Below are 13,036 nucleotides of genomic sequence, written 5' to 3'. Positions count from 1 at the left end.
AGCTCTACTGGAACTATTTTCTGAGCAGGGCTCTGCACTACGAAAGCCATGTGGCTATTTGTTTTATTTTTGATTATTTCTTTAAGGCAGTCACGAAGTTCTTTGCAATACACTAAATCCAGCGTTAAGGGCTTTGCTCAACATTCACTGTCCTCTTATCTTTCCACAAGGCAAATCTTTCATTTTGGGGAGATCCACTATGAAGAATGGATGAAAATTCCAGTGCTGGTTGCTCTTTGTGTAGATCCTCCCTTGGAGGCATCTGAGCACTAGCGTTGCTTCATCAATCATGGCAGCAAAGTGCAAGACCTCCAGGTGCCCTCGCATTCTAGGCCATCTTTTTCAAGCTTCTTCCCTCATAGCAACAACAGCTCTGCCTATGGTGCTAATGCGTCTGCTAGGAAAACTAAACTTTTTGAGCATGCAGCAACACTGGTGATCTCTGGCTTGGGGGACACCAAGATGTTCACATCCATTAGAAAGCAGCTGGCTTTACAGGGATCCCCTGTTGCATCCTGGACAAACCTTCAGCCGATTATTTCCTATGAGTATTATTTATTATTATGCCCCAATCAGCCTCAGTTAAGTTGGGCACTCAAAAAAGAACTAGATAAGTTCATAGAGGAGAGGTCCATCAATGGCTATTAGCCAGGATGGGCAGGGATGGTGTCCCTAGACTCTGTTTGCCAGAAGCTGGGAATGGGTGACAGGGGATGGATCACTTGATGATTACCTGTTCTGTTCATTCCCTCTGGGGCACCTGGCATTGGCCACTGTCGGAAGACAGGATACTGGGCCAGATGGACCTTTGGGCTGACCCAGTATGGCCGTTCTTATGTTCTTATAGGCTCTCTCAGTTAGGCACGCAACTACATTTTCAATGTCTTGGCATCTTTGGTGATTTCCATGGGCTCAGTGTAATGGGACTCAAAACACCCAAATCCATGTTAAAGCCCCATGTTTATGTTTGGGAAAGGAGAGACCCAGACCCAGACCGCATGTGTGGCTATCACAGAGCTGGGAATTTGAAATGAGTAATGCCTATTTATAGCCTATGAGCTTCTGTTCAAATTGAGCAGTTGCAGCTAATGACAGCCATTCCTTATTATTGCAGCCTTAAACCACTTTATTTCCTGTGCTTTCATTACAGCAGTTGCCACTGCATCCTTAATATAATTCAGCACCTACCTAAGTAAGCTATGAATTCTCAGCAGCAAGTGCTAATTATTACAATTATCTGTAGAAGTGGCTCCTTGTCTTCTTAAATCCATTTATCAAAATTCCCTTCCCTTGATTTTAATTCTGAGGAGTAATTAACTGCCTTGTCCCTTATCACGATTCCTGAGTTCCCTTTAATTTCCTTTGCTTGCAGCATAAGGCTCACAAACTCTTCCCAGCTTTTGCACATTGCAAAACAAGTGTCTTTCAATGTCGCTTCCCTGATTTATGAGTTTCCAAAAGGGAAGGGGCCAGCGGAGAGAGCTTGATTTCTTCTTATAATGGAATTGACAGTTACATAACGGAGGTGTTGGGGTTTTTTTAAATGGAGAGAAAAAAGTTGATCTAACTATTATGAAAGTGACAATTATGTAATTGACTCTTTGAGCCTTAAATGGCTTCATTTTGAAGTTCCTAAAAGTAACAATGAGCTTAAATACAGAGAAAAATGGGGCCGGGGTGGGGGTGGGGGCGAGAGAGAGAGAGTTCAGACCAATTGTAGGAAGAGAACTATGCTACTGGCAGTTTGCAGTGTTGAAAACTAATTAAAATGTTTTGTGAGATAAAGAGCTATTGTTCCTCTAGGGGCAACTAAGCCTTTTTAAAATCAATGTACTGTAAGTTTCTGCTAGTTGTGGATGGATAAACGTCTCATTTTCTAACCCAAATCCCCTTTGAATATGTAGCATTTTCCGCTCCTACCCTCACACCAATAGCCGTTTTCACTGTGTTCTTTGTGGTGATGTGAAGTCATGTCTTATATTGGTGCTTAACCCTGGGATATCATCTCTGCACACATGCGACAAACCAGTCGCACAGCTGTACCTGTTGCACGTTTGCCTGGAGGAGGTCTCCTAAGCGTTCAACCAGCTCTGTGAAGGTGGGCCGCTCGGTGGCAACTCCATGCCAACAATCCAGCATAGTCTGGTAGCTACGGAAAAACACATGGATTTTAAGAGAAACTCAGTCTGTGTTTCCAAACCATTTCTTTGTGCTGCGGCTTGTCTCCATCCTCATCTAGATGACTTCCCACCTGATACCTCCAATGGAGGTGACAAATCAGATCCCTGTGTTCAGAAGCATTGCATTACACTCCCAGTCATGTCTTTTCACTCCATACTTGTGTTTCAATCAATTCTCTAAGTTGTTTACGCTGAGCTAGTTTAACTTTGGTCGCAGGCCCTGCTGATGTGGCTGATAGCAGGTTACAATTACAGCTACATAGACACTCCCACAAAACTGGAAATCAGACAAACATGATAGTTCCTTGAACTGAGATTTCATACACCACAACTAGCCTGAAATGATCTGTTAACCCCTTAGCCCTATCGACAGATTGGCCCTGCAGTTGACTTGGTGGTTTGTTATTGGTCTATGGTATCAGGGAGCCTGGGGTAGGCACAACCCCAAAATTTAATAAATGGGGTACAAGAAAGAGAATATGACAAACCCTCCCCCCACCTCAACACACAAATCAAAGTCCCTGTTACGAAGGTTAAATTCTCTGTTGTCCATGGCCGGGAGTAGAACTCTTACATTTCTGGAGTGGAATATTCTGGTGATCTCATCCGTGTTCCTTCTTTGAGGCGGCGGCAAAAGTCCTCATCAATTTGCACTCCTGGGTATGGCGAGGCACCTGCAGGCACAGACAGAGAGGGTGACCTCAGCTGGCTTGGTCACTGTCCATCTGAATTCAAAACAGCAATGGTGATTGCTGAGCATTCCAGCCTAGCTGAAAATTTGGGGCCTGATCCTAAAAGGTGCTGATGCAATGGGAGTTGCAGGTGCTCAGCATCTCTCGAGATAAGGCTCTTTGACTGTAGAAATAACATTGTGGGCCAGATTTACAAAAGAGATTTGAATTGCTTAAAACGCTTATGTGTCTAAGTCCCACTGAAAGTCATCTTTAGGCTCTTCACAAAAAATACATGAATTCTAGGTCCAAAGCCAATAGCATCCATCTTCTAAATATCAGCCCTTCATGATAATAACTTCAACTAAAGCAGTACATTGTCTGGCACATTCTGATGCTCCTAAAGGATCACAATACACATATATTTTCAGGGATGTGCGATGAAACCTAAATGGGTGTGGAGGTTCAGCTCAGTTCACAGTTGCACCCAATAGGACTTTGTTCTAGAAATTTCATTAGAACAGGAGCTCCCTCTAGCTTCAGGCTTCTGGTCAAGTTGAGCAATACATTCATACTAAAACCAGCGTCAGAATCACCCAGAAATGAAACATAGCAGAACAAAAGCAAAATGCATGTCAGTTTCATGCCTTAAATAATCTCCTGGGTTAAGAAGAAAGGTTCCTTCTAGTTCACCTAGATACATTCTGGTTTCAGAGTAATTCCCCATTCAGTCCCTGTGACATCCATGGAACTAGCTGCTCCGGCGAATAAGGCTGGGCGGTGCTGTAGGCTTTTAGCCATGTGACACAAAGGCAACAGGGACCATAGGTCAGCTAAATCCCCCCCAAGACATGCAACTGAACTCTTCTTCCTCTTGTTCAAGCCAAGTTAGTGTTGCACATGTTGGGCCGAATCCTGAAGTCCTTAGACAAAACTTCCACCGAGTAATGACCAAGAACCCTCAGAGTTTGGCCCATTATAAATACAGAAGGGGAAAAATTGAAGGTTAGGGTCCCCCTGGGAACTGGTGGAAAGAAAGTAGTTTACTCTTCCCCTAAGAACCTCAGGTACTTCAGCTTCCGCCTCTTGAGATCCCTGCATCAGACCTAAGTGGATTAACCTTTCTGGAGCCAGAGGGCTGGGTATACATCCCTGTGGGGTCTATCAACAGCCCTACTGGTGAGCTGGAGGAATTGGTAGAGGTGCAAGGCTCTCACTCCCCACTTGATGATCTCATGCCACTAGCTCAGGACCAAAACCCCAAGCAAGGTTGCTGGGCAAGGCCCAAACCCTTGTTACGTTAAGTTCCGATTGGTTAGCAGATGAACCAAACACACTGTAGGTAAAATGCATGGAAACATGTCTGTGTCAACTCACCACATTCCCCTTGTTCTCATTAGAAGCCTGTGAGGCTGTGCCTCCAATAATGACATCTGTACTAATGTGACCAGGAAACCAATGCACACAAATAAATCATGCTCCTTAATGCAACTGTCAGGGCAAGGAGAGTATATAAGTGAGCTGAGCTGCCCTGTAATAGCCCTTGTTTTCCCTGTAGAAGTTAATTCTATGTCAGAACAGCAAGCACAGCAGAGACATGCTCCTGCTGTGAGAAATGTTCATTTTCTTCCAATAGCACCTAGGTTTTCACCCCTGTTTTCTGTTTCAGTGTGAATGTAATACTAGTTCAATTTGCTGGTCTGACAGCCTGGAGACGGAAGGCCTTTGTTTATCCACAGAACAGGGAAATCACAGCCCGCAGCAGGGCAAACTCCCCATTCCACCTCCTTGCCGTTCCCTGTTTAATGTGCCTCAAACATAACCCGGAAGAACCACTTCTAGGGGAATTCTGTCTCCAGGCCCATCCAATCCTTAACCTCCAGCCAGGGGAGGGAGGCACATGGTGCCAGTTGTGACTGCATTTTTGGACGTAAACGCACTAGGAACTGGATTGACGCCACCAGCTTATTTCACATGGGTCGCCCAGCAGTCATCCGACAGAAAGAGTAATCCTCATTTTGTCCTGTTTTACATAATACAAATCATCTTCAGTGCTGTTGTATTACACCACAGACATAGGGATGGAGACTCTCTCTATATATGGTGGGACGCATCCTATTCCCTCACTGAATTGGAGAGTGGGAATTTTTAGCCAGCTACAGCCTGTTGTGTGGCATTTGTGATTGAAATTACAGCCAAAGACCACATACACAGATTGCAAAGGGACTCAGAGACCTTTCTGGGCTGAAGAGGACTATAAATTAGTGGGTATCCCTCCCACTGGAGTCAATCTGAGTTGTGCCTGCTTACACCAGAGTTTAAATTGGGCCTAGAGCTCTAAAAAGGTCCCTAGTTCATTATTAAGGATCCAGGCCAACTGGGTGAAATTCAGTGTTGGAACAAAGTCAAGGGAACTATGATAGTGGAGTAGAAGCAAAGGTCCAGAAATCAGTGGGAGTTAGGCACCTAAATATCTCTGAGTATCTGGGCCTATGAGCCTTTTTGGACATCATAGATTCTACAGCCAAGGCCCTGTAGGGTTCTCTAAGGTTTTAATCCATTTGGGGGGAAAGAAAAGGGGTGTGAGAAAGAGGCTGAGTTTACCTTTAAAAAAACATTCCCATCCCTTCCCTGAAAAAGAATATGAAATTCGCCTTCTCCTCCTAGCACCTCTGAATTCCCTCCTCCCCAGCAGAGGCTGTAATCTGTAACACAGCCATTTCTTTTCATAGTCTGGCATCCCTGAGGCTGGCTGAAGAGTTTGGAAGAACATTTAATCAGTTTTGAACAGCAGGGATTTAATGGAATCTGAATCTGGGTCCAGCTCTTGAGGAATCTGTATGTGGTTTACTTTCTATAACTTTCTATTCCTGCCTGATCTCCTGTTTTCTTCAACCTTGGGAATGCCATCATATAGTGCATGCTTGTGGGTGGGAACAAGCCATGCAGAAATATTAGAAATTGAGAGAGTACCAAAAAGTGACTATTCCCCAAATAATTTAACTGCATGGGCCTTGCCACTTGAACCCTGATATCATGCACTGCAGGGCTGGCACTGTGGAAGTAGCAAAGAGCTCACTGAATAGGCTTGGAAGGCAGTCTATGGCAGCTTCGAGTCACTTGGCCACAGTTATCTGAAGTCCTTTGGTCTGTGAATGGGGACAGAAATCCCATCAGCAATGTCACAAAACAATCAGTTCTTGGGTTTCCCTGGTTTTAGCTGAGTTGGAAATATTGTGAGACTCGTTTCTGTTGCGTATCTATAGTGCCCTTCCCAGTTTTGTCTGACATCAGGAATAATAAGAGTCATAATCAGAATGATAATGTTTAGCTTGTATGGCAATGTCATGCCAACAGACCCGGGTCGCTGGGATCAAACCTGGGACCTCTGGAGCTTAGTGCATGAGCCTCTACCAGATGATCTAAAAGCCAACTGGCTGTTAGCTAAGGCTATAGAGCAGACTCATTAATTGCACTCTAAGTGGTCTCAGTGCCACTAGATGGGCCAGAACACCACACCCAGGAGGTGTGTGGGTTACAGCAGCACCTTTCATCCACGGATCTCAGAATGCTTTTGAAGTCTTTAGCGTATGAATTAACTTGCTTACCTGAAATAGGTAAGAATGAATATACCTAGACTGAGACATGCATTGGTATGCAAGTTTTCTGAACTTCGACCCTCCGAGCTGTCATGCTAGCTGAACTGTCCATCTTCACACAGTCCATCTTGTACTTCATACAGGGCAGCTCTGAGGACTACTAATGCCGGTCTTCAGTATCTCTTAGACTGTGGAGTAGTTTCCCAAGAGAAGTGGGTAGAATCCCATTGCTTGGGAGATTTAGCACTAGCATGGACAATACACAGGACAGCATGCTGCAGGCAACAAACCTGCATTTGTGAAAAGAGGGACTACGTGACCTAGAAGTCCTTTTCCAACTCCGATTTCTGTGATTCGACACTATTGTAAGCAGAGACCTGTCCACCCAGCAGATTTTCACGTGGAGGAGCCGCATATGGCTGAGATAGTGATGAGTCATCCCAGCTGTTTTACGCTGCAAGTTTAGTACATTCCGGCATGCAAAAGAGCAATCCAAACAGACCGAAAGTCAGCTCCGCTTTGCTAAACTGCACTGGCTGCCTTATGCTAATTGTCTCTGCAGCAGAGTTTATCATAAGAAACTAGGCCTTGGTGAAGTGCTGGATCATGAAGGGCAAGATGAAAGCCATAGCCTGGTAAGTAAGCGCTGTGGACACTGTTTTGGAATATTTGGGGTCATTTCCCTGTTTTTATTTACATACATTGATTGGGGCTTGTGGGAGGTGGGGAGTTTCACTTGGTCTGGAAATCTCAGCTACTCCAGCTGGTTATAATGTGCAAAGTGAACCCTCAGCATTTGAAAGCTTGCCATTCTTGGGCACCCACTGTAGGACAGTGGTGAGAAAGAGTGGCAGGAAGGCAGGGAGGAGTGATTCTTGATATGCAACCTTTTGGCCAAGGTTGACCTCCTACCAAGTGGGGCCAGTTCAGAGCTCAAATGTATGGAGCAAAACACTCCTGCATATCATTATGGTGCATCTGGACTCTGGTATTGGTGTAATAATTTGGACTGTGTCTGCTAGGAAAGGCTGGGAAAAGTGTGGGTTCGGATGACATGACATTTCCCTTGGGGAAATTCTTCAAAACATTCAAAGATGTGGCTTGCACTGGATATTAAATAACCCTCTTTTTGAGCTCACTTTTATTTTAGTGGGCTAATAAGATGCTGATGTTACATTACCAAATGCTGGTTGTTTACATAATTACCTTTGATTGCTTTTTGAAACCCCGCAAATTTAAATTCCAGGCGAGACTGACATTCTGTAATGTGCCATGTAATTGATTTCAAAATACATTATCTGCCACCAACTGTGCTGACCCCATTTAAATAAATAGTAGCAAAACCAGCTACAATATCAAGATAAGCAATTCTTCCTCTGCAGGTTCACCTGTGCATCAACAGAACTAATGCACTCTGCCTAGCCTTTCAGAGGAATTTTGTAGGGCTTTATTTCCCGATTCAACTTTTGGCCCTGACAGGACCTATGTCCAAACCAAACTGCATTTTTTTCTAGTCAAAATCTTTCTTTTTAAAAGGTACGGAATCTGTGGGACCCAGTAAAAGCAGTGACTGTGAATGGGAGCCAAAACATTCCCTGCAGCAAAGACAAATAACTTTCTGTTCTCTGGCCCTCAATGATCTGTAAAACTTTTATATAAGAGGGTTCAATCAGTGACAGAAACCCTTAATTAAAATTTATCATGTGAGCTGCAAATGTGACTAGTGCCAAACCATGGACATGCCTGGATGATCCTTTTGAAAACCCCTCTTAGGGAAAACAACCGGCTTTTGAATCAGTGCCATGAAAAGAGGAAAGTGGTTTGTGATCTACATCATAACAGGATTATAGGAAGTCCTAAGGATGGACAAATCGTGGTGTAATTTAGTGGATTCCTCTGGCTTCAGAAAGGACAGTCTAAATTTATGTTACTTTCAGACTGTTTGTTTTAAGTGGCCCCAATTAAGCAACTTAATTGAGTAAAGGGGCTACTTAAACCAAGCAGTCTGAAAGTAACTTAAATTTATTTTTAAAAGCATTGTAAATAAAAACAGAAGAATAAAAATCTACTCACTGAATTTTGTTATTATTACTCTTGACTTTCATTTGGCACTTTCTGTATTAAAAGGCCAGTGAACAGAATTTCACGCCTGTTTCAACACCACTCTTGGGAGTGGCTGGATGTGTTTCCAGCCCAGCATCATTGGGGCTTCCTGAAGCATTTGTTGCCATTCACCAACAGCCAGTTCACTTGGGTCTTTGCAGATACCCCTATAGCGTGACTGTCCCCATTAATTGTGTCTCTACATGCTAATATACTTCCCTCGGTCTGCTGGCTGGCTGCCACATCTGGGTCATGTAGAGTTCAAGGATCTGAGTTCTAGCCTTCCTCTCACTGTGACGTTCCCAAGGGTATGTAGCAGAATGACCCTTGTGAAGCCCCTAGGCAGCCATGGATGTGTTACACTACAGCACCATAATTCTAAGTCGATACAAGGGCAGAGACATATCCAGACTCTGGAGAAAGCAATAACTCCTGGTCCTGACTTTAAACAGTGAAGTGTCTCTTTTGCATGTTAATATAAACTACAGATGAACCCGAACCAAAGCCGGAGTTCCAAAACACTCCTGAGCTTCAAGGAAGTTCAAAACAGGTTCTGAGCACTGCAGCCAGCGCTCAGTCTCCATAATGAGCTAAATCAAAACCCTGAATCTGAATAGTCCCAAACTTTGGGGAATTCTGCATCCAGCTCTGAATTTGGCATCTTGGGCTCAACGTTAATCCCAGCCAATCTATAACTTGGAGTCATTGGAAGGTCACCCAGGACTGTTTAGAACTAAGGAGCTTAACTATATGGGGTTACTGATTTCATTTGTTTGGAAATGCTTATTAGGAAGCCACTGGACAACACTGAGGAAAGAGAAGATGCCCCGCTGTGCGAGGTGGATTTGGGAACAGAGGGATCCCACTGGCTGTAAGCGACATTGTGTGGTTCAGTTTTAGCAGCCTTACCTGTTGGGTAAGGACCAGATCCCAGACTGAGCTTTCTCAGAAGTCTTGTCCAATGGCAGGATGAAGCACACAGAGCACTGATGTCCTCATTCCAAACATTCTGTGCCTTCTCAAGCGGCGTACACACACAAATACGCATTCCTACCTATTTGCTGCCAAAATGACTAACGGAGGCTGGCAGGGGCTCTCATGTCAAGATCATGATGGCTGCAGCCAATGTTTGATTTTACTCATCAACATTTTGAGGGGAAGCAGAATCAAGCCTGGGGCAAGAGCTGCCATTGTAGCTGTTAGCTCATACACAAAAATTCCCTTGTGGTTCACTGTCTACACTAGCAATGTCAGACCCTTATGTCAACAATAGCTTAATTCTCTGCAACCTATAGGTTGTGTGGTTTCTGATCTGAAGCCAGACTTCTCATGGGAAAATATAGTTTGACAGGGAAACTTTCACCACTTTAAAAAAAAATGTTTCAATCTAGAGCAGCACTGCTTTGTGTTTGCCACACACTCTCCTGGTATCGATTGTTACAAATTTAAAATCTGGGATTTTTTTTTAACATGCATTAGGAGCCAAATGTTGTCAGTCTAGACTCTAGAGTAACTGCTATTTTACATTGAATTGCTGTTAATTTACACCAGACCAGCTGAGATCAGAATGTGACCCTGTATCCTTTGCTCTTTTGTTAAAGCCCTTTGCACAATAATATCATATTAAAAAAAAGTGTAAAATGATCTTACCCAGAGAAAATATTTCCCATAGTAACACGCCAAAAGACCACACGTCACTCTGCGTAGTATAAATTTTATCAAAAATAGCCTCTGGAGCCATCCATTTAAGTGGAAGTCTTGCCTAAGAATGAAAAAGATGTGGCCCATGGCCAGTTATTCTGGTTGTTAATCTGCCCATTCCCTAGGGGGAGTAATATTGAAGATTGGCAGGTCAGGTCCTTTTCACTTACATCTCCTTTCCGTACATAGTCAGGATCTTTGTAAATATCCCTAGCCAGTCCAAAGTCACAGATCTTAACCACGTTGTTTTCCGACAGAAGGATGTTCCTTGCTGCCAAATCCCGATGAATACACTGCGAGGAAATGCGGACAAGTGAAATCAGAGGTTTTGCCTGAACATCAGGCTGCTAATGGAGTAAAAAGCCTGGAGACTCTTTGAAAAGTGAAAGAAAAACGAGCTCTTGTTGGACCTGGGTGGAGTGGGAAAATGTGTGTGGGAGCCTGCCAAAAATATACTGTCATATGATAGAAAGAAAATAACTCAGCACAAGAAGTAGATTGAGAAACATGGTGGCTGGTCATTTCTCAGACTCTTTTCATGTTAAATAAATCCTGCTCGACCAGCTAAGATCAGAATGGATTTGCAACCCCCACAGTTAAATATTAAACCCTATGGGCCAAATTTTGAAAGGAGAAGGCCCAGGGGCCAATACACCAACATTTGCATATGCAATTACCATAAGTGAGTGATTGCACATATGCAAAACTGTGCACACAATCTGATTTCTGGGTACTGTCATGATAATCATCTGACAGATCCACAATTATGAACACATTTTTGCACATGGCTTAGACTCAGACTTCTTCAAAAACCTATAGACTATGGACTGAAATGACAGTGAGGCATTCAGTTACCAACAATTACCGGCAAGCTAAACGATTAGAACTACATTCCTCCAAAGTTATCAGAGAGTTTTTTCTCCATTGTGGAAGGATATTTCCTTCCTGGAGGCAGGAGGGATTTCTTCTATATCCGTCATGGAATTCAGATGACATTGCCCGATTTTTCTTCATGCCGTCCAGCTATGGTCCCATGTCATAGTTGCTGTGTTTCCAGCCAATGACTGGTGGAGACTCCCTTTGGAGGTCTATCAATGGCACTCCTTACTTGACCAGAAGATTCAGTGGAGTTACAATAGTGTGAAATAAGCACAAGTGACAGGAGAATCAGGCCCAATAATATACTTAGTCTTTATCTCTAATAGCTATGGCTCTATGAAAGAAGCTCATCTCTTGTGGTTTATTGAATGACAAAGACATAAGAAGGAGGAGTGGTGCAGAAATAGAACTCACTTTTCTGGAGGCCAGGAACTCCATGCCTTTTGCCACCTGGAAGCTATAGCAAATCAGATCCTCCAAGGTCAGGGGTCGCTTTTGCAGATCCTCACCATCTACAAGAGAACACAGAAACATGAGAACCTAGAGGGAGAAGGCTAGACAGCTGAAAGACCTCTAGCATTAACCGTACCTCTCCAATCCTGGAGAGCACATAAAGAGGGATATTTGGGGAGGAAAAAAGGGACATTCCTTTTAACTCCATTAGATGAAGAGTTTTCTGGAAGGGCAGATTGGCAACACAAACATTCTGCTAAAATTTTGCTACCGTCCCTCCTCCATAGAAGAAGCAGCTGGTGTGTGTATGTGTGTTATTGCAGACCTTCTGTAGTGAGCATGAGGGGGAATGCATAAGGTCTACACTAGCCGTGCTTTGCCAGGATAGCTAGTGAAAGTGTGCCTATTGAGCATTCAGCTTCTATTGGCCCCAGCCGCCACAAGCAAAATAAGTTATTCCAGCAAAAGTGCAGTGTTGGTGGCATAACTGTGCCTACATTAGTGGTTATTGCTGGCCCAGATATGTAAGTCACAAATTACCCCTCATCCTACCCCCACCGGACATAGCTATGACAGTAAACATTTGTAGTGTAGACCTAGTTGGAGTCTGCCATGACCTTCAGGACTTGTCAACAAGCGAAGAGACTTTATAAAGCAAGTGACCCTTGGGGCAGGGCTTAGTCAGAAACAATGGAACCCTTTAAGACAAAGGACTCAGGAGTAGATAGGTTTCTTTTACCTTCTTCTTCCTCTTCGGAGTCACTGTAACTCTTATCTTCAATGAATCCTGAACTGGCTGAGCTTCCTGTGCTGGCCACACTCTCAAGGCGCCTCTTGATCAGCTCTGTTAAATCACTGTTGGACTCATCCAGACTTTTCTCTGCTTGGTCAGAGTTCTCCTGGGACTAAAATTCCAATAGAAATGATTTACCTTGGTGAAGTAGGATGCCCAGACAGTTCAGGGTATTTAATGGAACGACATGGCAGAGGCTGGGACAGGATCTTATGGCGACGTCCCTATAAGTGTTTTGTAAAAGCACTTTTCAAATAATACACAGGGAACTGCACTGGGTAGGGAACCAAAACTGATCACTATAGCACACAAACAATAATGGGGAGAGGAGGAATTGTGGCATCAGGGAAAATTCCCTTCTCTTACATGAGGTATGTAGCTATTTATTTTATTTAAGTGAATTTAGTGACGTGCTCTTACACCACCATGAGTTTGCTGCAGTTTCAAGCTCAACAGAGTGAAATTGCCTGTGGTGCTTTTCTCAAATTGGGAGGCTCTAGGAACATACAAAGTCCAAGGGTAATGACCACAGACACAAACATAAGTACAAAGTTTTATCTGTACTATAAGTTTTATTAAAGTCACAAGCAAGGTGATGATTACCCCTGCACATAGAAATCCTAAGAAAACCTATGCAATAATTATAACCATAGTCAT

The 13,036-nt window shown here is 43.6% G+C and overlaps 1 protein-coding gene across 2 annotated transcripts in view; it reads right to left on the bottom strand.

Annotated features, from left to right (window-relative positions):
- LOC141993114 (vascular endothelial growth factor receptor kdr-like) overlaps positions 1-13,036 on the bottom strand; it is a 184,970-nt gene that overhangs the window by 22,744 nt on the left and 149,190 nt on the right. For both annotated transcript variants that reach the window (XM_074962420.1, XM_074962421.1), the window contains exons 21-26: positions 12,326-12,491; positions 11,548-11,645; positions 10,425-10,547; positions 10,204-10,315; positions 2,755-2,854; positions 2,044-2,149 (exon numbers count right to left, since the gene is read on the bottom strand). In XM_074962420.1, the coding sequence (XP_074818521.1) occupies positions 2,044-2,149; positions 2,755-2,854; positions 10,204-10,315; positions 10,425-10,547; positions 11,548-11,645; positions 12,326-12,491 (705 nt within the window). The remainder of the gene's footprint in view (positions 1-2,043; positions 2,150-2,754; positions 2,855-10,203; positions 10,316-10,424; positions 10,548-11,547; positions 11,646-12,325; positions 12,492-13,036) is intronic.

This window comes from Natator depressus, chromosome 9 (genome assembly GCF_965152275.1).
Source record: "Natator depressus isolate rNatDep1 chromosome 9, rNatDep2.hap1, whole genome shotgun sequence".
Taxonomy (NCBI): domain Eukaryota; kingdom Metazoa; phylum Chordata; order Testudines; family Cheloniidae; genus Natator; species Natator depressus.
Note: the sequence above shows the minus strand (reverse complement) of the source record. Positions and strands in the feature narration are given on the sequence as shown.